The 9870-nt window shown below is 37.9% G+C and overlaps 1 protein-coding gene across 2 annotated transcripts; it reads left to right on the forward strand.

Annotated features, from left to right (window-relative positions):
- The first annotated feature begins 2666 nt into the window (after positions 1–2666).
- LOC113634348 (leukocyte elastase inhibitor-like) lies at positions 2667–8405 on the forward strand. 2 transcript variants are annotated; one of them, XM_027133248.2, is made up of 8 exons: positions 2667–2821; positions 3461–3638; positions 5801–5875; positions 6226–6366; positions 6730–6847; positions 7098–7240; positions 7515–7682; positions 7782–8405. In XM_027133248.2, the coding sequence occupies exons 2-8, from the start codon at positions 3471–3473 to the stop codon at positions 8187–8189; spliced, it is 1221 nt and encodes a 406-aa protein (XP_026989049.1). In that variant the 5' UTR covers positions 2667–2821; positions 3461–3470; the 3' UTR covers positions 8190–8405. The 2 variants fall into 2 exon arrangements, with proteins under 2 accessions (XP_026989049.1, XP_026989050.1); XM_027133249.2 differs by lacking the exon at positions 5801–5875 and having other exon boundaries at positions 2668–2821.
- Positions 8406–9870: the final 1465 nt, after the last annotated feature.

The following is a 9870-nucleotide window of genomic DNA, read 5'->3' on the forward strand; positions in this document are numbered from 1 at the left end:
GAAGAGAGCTAAGATCTTCAAAGACAAAGTGGAAGAAATCACAACTTGATGCAGATCTTGATTTTTACCGAACACTTCTTGTCAAGTTCTCCTCAGCTGTGACTTCTGCAAAGACGTCCTTCTACAAGGAAAAGCTTCTAGCTTCCTCACATGACCCTCGGAAATTCCACAACATCATCTCTTCTCTGTTCAACCCCCGGCTCCACCTTCTTCATCCTCCCTGACTGTAGAAGACTTTGCTCTACCAGGAGAAGATTGAGGAAATCTGCCGGACCTTCACTTCAGCCCCGACTGCACTTACATCTCAGAGTATGCATTCCCCTACACCTTCGTTGTCACATTTCTCAACTGTGGCAGCAGAAGAGATTTTACAACTCATCCAGTCCTGCAATCCTACCACCTGCCCATTGGATCCGCTCCCTACCACTATGCTCCAGACCATCTCGCAAGACCTTTTGCCCTTCATTTCCACTATCGTCAATAGATCCATAGCATCTGGTCAGGTACCAACTACTCTCAAGAGAGCAAGGGTTATTCCTATCCTAAAGAAACCTGCTCTGGATCCATCAGACATCAGTAACTACAGACCGGTATCACTTCTCTCATTTCTTTAAAAAATTCTTGAACGCATTGTCTATAATCAACTGTCTTTCTATCTCTCACAGAACAACCTCCAAAACCCCAACCAGTCTGGCTTTAAAGCAGCTCACTCTACAGAGACAGCCCTTTTGGATGTCTCTGAGAAACTACATGCTGCTAGATCAGCCAAACTGTCATCCGTCCTTATCCTCCTTGACCTTTCAGCAGCGTTTGATACGGTCAACCACAAGACTCTCTTATCCACCCTCAAGAGTCTTGGGATTTGCAGATCAGCTTGGGAATGGTTTGCTTCCTACCTGGAAGGACGCTCATATCAGGTAACATGGAGGGGAGTGACATCTGCTCCACGCAGACTCTCCACTGGCGTCCCACAGGGCTCTGTACTTGGTCCTCTTCTTTTCTCGCTGTATACTCACTCTCTTGGTGAAGTTATTTCATCACATGGGTTCTCTTACCACTGCTATGCTGATGATACACAACTTATCTTCTCTTTCCCACCCTCAGATGCCACAGCTTCTGACCGGATCTCAGCATGTCTGGCAGAAATTTCATCATGGATGACTGCTCATCAGTTAAAGCTCAATCCTAGCAAAACTGAACTGCTGTTCATCCCAGGTGATACATCCCCAGGTCATGATCTTGCTATATCCTTGCACAACGATCTGATCTCCCCTTCAGCCACAGCTCGCAACCTTGGGGTAATCATGGACAATCAACTGTTCTTTTCCTCTCATATTGCTAATGTGACTCGCTCATGTCGGTTTCTTCTCTACAACATTAGAAGGATTCGGCCATTTTTGTCCACACAGACTGCTGAGGTACTTGTTCAGTCTCTTGTCATTTCTAGACTGGATTACTGCAATGCACTGCTGGCAGGTCTACCTATGAACGCAATCCGTCCTCTGCAAATGATCCAAAATGCAGCTGCCCGGCTTGTTTTCAACCTGCCAAAGTTCCGGTAGCTGCACGCATCCGATTCAAAACACTGATGCTGGCCTACAAAGCCAAAAATGGACCAGCTCCCTCTTACCTCAAAGCCCTCATCATTCCTCGCACTGCACCCCGCAACCTCCAATCTACCAGCACTGCTCAACTGGTTCCACCATCTCTCAGGGTAAGAGTCAAGTATACTACAAGACTCTTCTCTGTTCTGGCACCAAGGTGGTGGAATGAACTTCCCCTTGAGGTCTGGACAGCTGAGTCACTGGCTATTTTCAAGCGGTGATTGAAGACCTACTTATTCAGGAAACACTTCAACTAGCACTTCTTTTCTTATCTTCTGCATTAAAAAAAAAAAAAAAAAAAAAGACACTTTTTCATTGTAACTTTTGAACAAATATTTTAAACTCATGGTATCTTAAGTATGTAACCTAGTGAACCAGCATTAATGTATTTAATGTTAGAGATTTAAGCACTTATGTACGTCGCTCTGGATAAGGGCGTCTGCCAAATGCTGTAAATGTAAATGTAAATATATGGGAGCAACATTACGAATAATAAAGGAGTCCAAAAAGGCAACAAACACTTACAATAACAACACCAGTCGTAATCTCTCTCTCTCTCTCTCTCTCTCTCTCTCTCTCTCTCTCTCTCTCTCTCTCTCACACACACACACACACACACACAAATTAATAAATGGAAATTAAACAAATGCTTTGTATTTGGTTAAATTGCGGTCAGTGATTCTTACTCCCCCATTATTATTATTATTATTATTATTATTATTATTATTATTATTATTATTATTATTATTATTATTATTTTGAACCAACAATCATACCACGATCAAACTCATCAAAATCACATTTTTCCCATTCTGAAGCCTGATGTGAACATTACCCAAAATTTCAACCCCATATCTAGACAGGTGTTCCTTATACAGTGCTCAGTGAGCGTGTACTTATGTACTATTATCACTTCACCAAACTAAAACATACAAATTCATATCACAGAACCTGATCAAAACTACTGCAAGGCACAGGTTACTTTTTTTATTTCCCTATCTGAAGGTAGCTAAAAACAAGTTTACACACTACATGTAATGCACCATGTTGGAATCCATTACAGTTGCATGACTTTTCCAAACACATGACGTCATTTCCTGGTTTGCCTCCAGAGAGGTGGGGCACTGATATATTACTTACAGTCTCACACACACACTCACACTGAGGAACACTGCGTTTGATCAGACACTTGGTTCCTTGACAGTGCAGGAGCAGAAGTAAGTGTTCCAAAATATTCTGAGTATTTTGCAGTCTGAATGTTATCTCTAGTTATCAGAAGACGGCTGTTTGTCAGGACGATCACACATGCTGTAGTTACTAAGTAAGGGTCAGATCTTAGGTTTAAATTTCTGTGAACTATTTGAGTAAACTTCACTTTCACGTGTTTTATTAGCTTAAGAACTTTCTTTTAGTCAGACGCACGTTAAAGTCGCTATTTTGAACGGAGTCTCAAATACGGAAGAGGAACTGGGACGTGAGGCAGAGATCAGGGGGAAAGGGGTTGGTTGACATGGTGCTCGCTGAATATTTGTTACACAGTATGGGGGCTGTTTATAATGATGATAATAATCTATTAAGTGATCAGGGCGGAAATCAATCCTGTTTGTTATTTATTTGATTTTGTTTAACTCTACTGTGCTTTTGTTTTGGCCACCTATTGATATTCATTTCTCTGTTCCTTAATGTTCAGATCTAGACTTTCTGTATATGTATTTATATTAAAAAGCTATCAGTCTTGTCATCCTTTCATTTTGTGTATAATAACATGGGTTTACACTAGAATGAGTGATCACTGATAAATACATAATATGACTCTTGGTCAGCTTGCTATTTAAAATGATATATTTCTTGTACAGGTTTTGCAAAATGCAGTCACTTTCAACGGCAAACAACAATTTTGCCCTTCACCTGTTCCAGAAGATCAAGGAAGACAACAAGACCACCAATATCTTCTACTCTCCTCTCAGCATCTCTTCTGCACTGGCCATGGTGTCTCTAGGAGCTGCAGGAAACACAGCAACTCAGATGTCTGAGGTCAGAACATAAATAATAATAATCACCGAAAATAACAATCATATTAATATACATAAGGCAATAAATGTCATTAATAAGGAAGTAAACAAGGGTCAAAGACTTAATGGGTATTGTGGGTATTTTTTTCTAATATTCTTTTATGTATGTTCTTGTTTATTTGTATAACTACCTGTGCATTTCCACCATTCACAATATTTTACAAACAAATATTCTATACATTTATTATCTTTATTGCTCTTTATTTTTTCACCTTAAACAGTTTAATTATGGTTTCTGTCTTGCATAATGAAGTCTGTTTTTTTTTTTTTTTTTTTAAGGGGTTACTGTAGGTCTCATTTACATGAGAATTGTTTATGAATCAAACCTGTTGGTTTGCATACTTAGAGATTTGTGACTGTTCAAACATGATAAATCCTGGGTAGGACGTACATATAAAAGGCCAATCCTAAAAGAATTCGACTTTATCCTGTTTATACTGAATGAAAGCATTGTTACGTTGCAGCATGTTAATCGATTATAAACCACTAGACCACTTTAAAAAACTTTCAGTTTATAGATCTTTGTAGACTTGCATGTTTCCACATTTATTTACTGCTAAGATGACTGTCTTTAGATATACTGTTATCTTGAGATACACTCAGCTGCACAAGCCAAGATTACCTAGACCTATTCACATTGTATTCAGCTGTGAGTGGAATTGTTGCAAAATCCCAGTGATCTCAAAGGTCTTGTGATCTTTAAAATGACTACACGCTATAGCTTTGCAGTCTAGTCATTCATTCATTTAGGTGTGACTTTGTGTTGTATCTATAGTTACTCTGTTGCTGTCAGCCATAAAATATCTTCTCTCTCATTATGGATTTGACCTGGCTTAGGCCCAGTTAGAACAGTCTGTTACAGTGTTTCACAGACAAACTACATTTATGTAGGTTTAAATACTTTATAAATTTTGGCAATATACTAAATTACATGTTCCCAACCCTGGTCCTGTAATACCTGCTGCTCTGCATATTTTAGTGTTTTTCCCGACACGTCTGATTTAACTAATCATATAATTAACAACACTTTCTCTTTTAAAGTGGGTGTGATGAAGCAGGTAAAATACTAAAATGTGCAGGACAGGAGGTACTCCAGAAACCTGTGCTACAAAGGCATGCCCATTTAATCAGCATTATTTCTTCTGAATTGAGACTCTTATTTAGTTGCTCCCCCAGCTTGGTCACCTTCTTTTGATTTGGCTGGATTCAATTTGTTTACTGTAATTATAATGAAGGAACATTTACAATTAAAGCCTTTGGCAGATGCCCTTATCCAGAGAGACAGCCTTATACAGCCTTTAGATACCGTGAGCATAAAACACTCAGTTTTTTATTTATTTAATTAATTAATTTATTTATTTGAACACACATACAACAAACAGGAGCAAAAGTGCAAGTTCAAGTATTTCATAACCATTTGAAGATTTGAAGCCAGTGATTCAGCTGTCCACACCCCTAGGGGAAGTTCATTCCAACACCTCAGTGCCAAAACAGAAAAGAGTCTTGTATAACTACCTCTTACCCTGAGAGATAGTGGGACCAGTCAAGCAGTGCTGGTAGAACTGAGGGTATTATTTATTTATTTATTTATATTTTCATTTCCATCATTTAGCAGAATACTACCGGACCCACTCAAGGTGAGTGGTGAATATGGTGGAAATTCACCCATATGGTATGTTAACATGATACATGAATATAACATTTTTCCATTTCTCGACCCTTTGCAGCAGTTTGTGGGAACAAGTGATGGCAGTTGTTATGCACATAACAAGCAAGACTGTTCACACAGCAGTGAATCAGATTTTTCTCCGGGCCTTGGAAAAGTTTCCCAGAATGTGCCACTGTTACAGCTTGTAGCTATATATTGCAAGTGATTACTCAGAGCCCTTTCTGTCACACAAACAGTGTACAGTATAGTAGTTGATAGATGATATTTTACAAGCCACTCCTTAGTTGCAATGCATCATAAGTTTGCTTGTTTATACAAGACCATTTGCGCAATGCTTAGATCATCATGAACCATGGGTAGTGTGTTTGGGAAAGTTCAGCACAAATACTATTAATGCACCTGATGCATGCAGTGAAAAGGTTTTTGCAATTCTAATGACTAATATGTTGCTGTAGGTCTTGTGCTTCAACAAAGCAGGGACGTTTGCACAACAAACTCAGAAGTTCCAGTTACCAGCGGCTTTACAAAAGGTTATTGGTTGCAAATACTCAGTTGGTCACTAACATCTATGGGGAAAAGGCATAATTTTGGCAATAACATTGGTGATGGTAGTTCATGGCGTACATATAAGTGCTTCTCCTCGGTGGCGGATAACCGGGATCCAGTGCTGCCCTGCTTTCTTCGCATTCGTACTACACAGCTTACATAATAAAAATGTGTCACGCATATGAACAACAGTTTTAACTTGTTTGCTTATTTACTCATGATTTATTGTCACTCCAAAATGGAGAACTCTCAGGATGGTGTTCATCTTCACTTACAAAGATTATGTATTACCAAAGATGGTAATTTGAATGATATCTTCTTCCAAAATACCCAGACTCTTCACCACCTCACAGCCAATTATGATATGCATGTCCGCTTCAACAAACTGATGAGTGAACTGAACAAAGCAGGAACTCCATATACCCTCAGCCTGGCCAATAGGCTTTATGGAGAGCAGACCTACCAATTTGTGGAGGTGAGAGTCTGAATACAAAATGACCTATATACACTATGATCTAGATCTTTGCTAATGCAAAATAGTAGCCTTATATAAAAAAATAAATAAATTCATATATATCATTAGAATTATTATATTGAAGATAAAGGAGACAAGTCAATCAGTCAAAGAAGAAATGGCAGAAGTTGAATATATATGTAAATTATGCTACTTATGTAATGCCTTTAACAACTGCCCAGCACTCAATAGCAACTATAGAAAAATAATCAGATTGTCCCATAATTTACATTACTGTTGGCACAAAGCTCAGTTGAATTTATTCTACAGCAATTCAAAACAACAAAATACATGTACATTTTAAATAGCTTTTTTTTTAAACAGAAATTTCTGAGTGACACAAAAACACACTACAATGCAGAGCTGGAAAGTGTTGACTTTAAATCTAATTTTGAAGCTTCACGTGTCAAAATTAATAACTGGGTGGAGAAACAAACAAAAGGTTAGTACTTTAAAACAAAGTGTGTGTTTGTGTGTGTGTGTATGTATATATAATATTATATATCTCTTTTGACCTTCAGAAAATCGACTACTACTACTAATAAAAAATAGTAATAAAAAATAATAATCAGTATTATAATATGTTCTATTTAACTGCACTATATGAAAATGTGTTCTTCTCATACAGTGATGCTCCATTAATATTGTGTCTGCTTAACCTTTTTTTTTATGAATTTAAATGCCCATTAAAGATAAGATCAAGAACTTGCTGGCACAAGGAGTACTTGACAATTTGACTAGACTTGTCTTGGTCAATGCCATCTATTTCAAGTGCAACTGGGAGAAGCAGTTTAAGCTACAGGGAACAAAGGAGCTTCCTTTCAGGTTAAACAAGGTGGGTACTACATACTGATAAAAATGTGGTCTCTTAACCTTTCCTCTTCTATTTTATGTCCTCTATTGTGCAGTTGTATGCAGTTCTATCTTTTGTCCTCCTCTGTGTACTTGTCCTCTCCTGTGGAAGTAAAAATGCTACAGTTAAAAATCACAGCATGTCAGAACACTGTTGATCTGTCATGCACATTTGTGAATTGTGTTTTTCCCTCTCTTTTATTCAGATTAATGCTAAAGAATGTACCTTAATGTGTTTCGTATTTGATTACATGCAGAAAGCAACTAAACCAGTGCCAATGATGAATCAGAAGGCAAGGTTTCCCCTGGCATTTATTCCTGAGACGCAGTGTAAGATTCTTGAAATGCCGTATGTGGGCCAGGAGCTCAGCATGCTAATTATGCTACCTATTGAGATTGAAGATGATACCACTGGCCTTGAGTTGGTAAATACTAAATTGTAATTCTTTGTAAATCTACTTAATATATGTATAAAATTAACTTTTATATTATTTGTGTGTATATGCTGTATAAATATATTTCAGCTAGAGAAACGTCTCACCTATGAGAAGTTCATGGAGTGGACACGGCCCGATATGATGGACACTGTGGAGGTGCAAGTGTCTCTACCACGGTTCAAACTGGAGCAAACCTATGACCTGAAGAAGCTCCTCATCAGCATGGGCATGGTAGATGCCTTTGACCCACGCAAGTGTGATTTTTCAGGCATGTCTCCTTGCGATGATTTGGTGCTCTCCAAAGTGGTGCATAAGTCTTTTGTAGATGTAACCGAGGAAGGCACCGAAGCAGCTGCAGCTACTGCAGCCGTCATGATGATGCGTTGTGCCATGCTTCCACCAGAGCGCTTTGTGGCTGACCATCCCTTCCTCTTTTTCATTCAACACAAACCAACCCGAAGCATTCTCTTCTGTGGCCGCTACAGCTCACCTTAAATTGCCTAACTTGCAGATAGGCAGATTGGTTACACTAAAATTTTCCCATGTGTGAACGAGTATTCTCTTCTGTGGCCGCATTAGCTCTCCTTAAAGTGCCTGGTGCTCAGAAGTGCATATTATACATCTATGTTTTCATTTGACATCATGTATACACAAAAATACCAAATACATATCTCTAAAAGTGACTTGGAAATAAACATGTTCTTCAAATTATATGTTAGTGTTTTATATTATGCAATACTGAAATCAATGCTGGTTCAGCATGGTGGCACATTGGCTATTACCACCTCACAGCTTAAGGGCTTTGAGCTTGTTCCTGTCTGTCTCATCTCACTCTTTAAAAACTTGGTCACGCTAAATTGTCTCAATGTGTGAAAAGTATCTGCATAGATTGGCAGTACTGTGGTCCTGACCAGAATAAAGCAGTTACTGAATATGAATGAATGAATGATTTGATGTATTCCTGGAACAGAGGCTGTCTCATCCACTGCCACAAAAATACTTAAAGTTCTGTTTCTGGAGATGACTCAAAAGATTCTTTATGATCCATATGCAGGAGGTTTATTATAGTAATGTATGCACCTCAGGGTTTTGAATTAAGAAAATGAAAAATAAAAAAAAATCCCAATTCCAAGAATGAAAGTGACAAAGGCAGCAACAACAGATCCTGAGTGAGGCTGCCCTCTGGTGGTGTGGTGGTGTTTTGTCCATGGCAGGTAGTGCAGTACCTCTGTTCTTTACTATTATTCTGTCAATAATAGAAGGAATATAATCTATGTGAGTTTTCAGTGAGCACTTAGGCTATAACTGTGGATAAAGTGTAGTACTTTACCTGTTCCCACTTCTAAAATATGTTTTTATCTTGTAATACATGTTTCCTCTAGGCACAGACACGTACACACAGACAGCACACTGTTGAATACAATAGGGTTTGCAGATATGTTCAAGAATGAAACAAGCTAATCAAATCTATTGATTGCTTAGAAAGCACTATATAAATACACAAATGTACCAGATAATTTAATAAAAAAAATAAAGATCAACTAAAAAGAGTTGCAATAAATACATTGTGATCGATCATATCAAAGCCAATATTTTACAGTTATTTCTTTAACTAATGATTACTAATGCAGTAATCTCTGTTAGCATCAGTTATCTTTGTCAATACATTTTGTGTGATGAGTATATTTCTATCTAATGGCCAGGAGATTGAGATGTTTGGTATAGAATGTGGAGTCCACTAGTGAATATTAAATGATGATCTTTATGCTGCATAGGAAAGAACTGAAGAATGTTACAACTTGTGGGGACCATAACAAATAGGACAAACTCATGCTGTTGGACCAAAATCCTTGTGGGGACCAAAGTAGTGCTCCATGCACATACACCCGATACCTGTGTGTTCAGCTGTGTGCTCACTAGCTTCCCTGAAATCTGGAACTGGTATAACACCATAGCTGGAAGAACACACAACACACTTGGATCGGGTGTTTACTTTATTTATTTGTTTATCTTTTACATTTTAATTTTTTTTCTTTTGCACATTAAAAAACAGGCCTGCTTGAACTAGATATTTTTTCAACAGGGTAAATTATAGACATTAATTGTATAATAATAAATACTTGCATAAACTTGATTATGTATTATTTTGTAAAATTAGAAATTATTTATTTTCAAA

The sequence above is a fragment of the Tachysurus fulvidraco genome, chromosome 16 (assembly GCF_022655615.1).
Source record: "Tachysurus fulvidraco isolate hzauxx_2018 chromosome 16, HZAU_PFXX_2.0, whole genome shotgun sequence".
Classification (NCBI taxonomy): Eukaryota; Metazoa; Chordata; class Actinopteri; order Siluriformes; family Bagridae; genus Tachysurus; species Tachysurus fulvidraco.

Coding starts and splice junctions, on each gene's coding strand:
- LOC113634348 (XM_027133248.2), top strand. CDS start 3,471: ATGCAGTCACTTTCAACGGCAAACAACAATTTTGCCCTTCACCTGTTC. Junction 7,241..7,514: donor TTCCTTTCAGGTTAAACAAG/GTGGGTACTACA, acceptor GATTACATGCAG/AAAGCAACTAAACCAGTGCC. Junction 7,683..7,781: donor ATACCACTGGCCTTGAGTTG/GTAAATACTAAA, acceptor AATATATTTCAG/CTAGAGAAACGTCTCACCTA.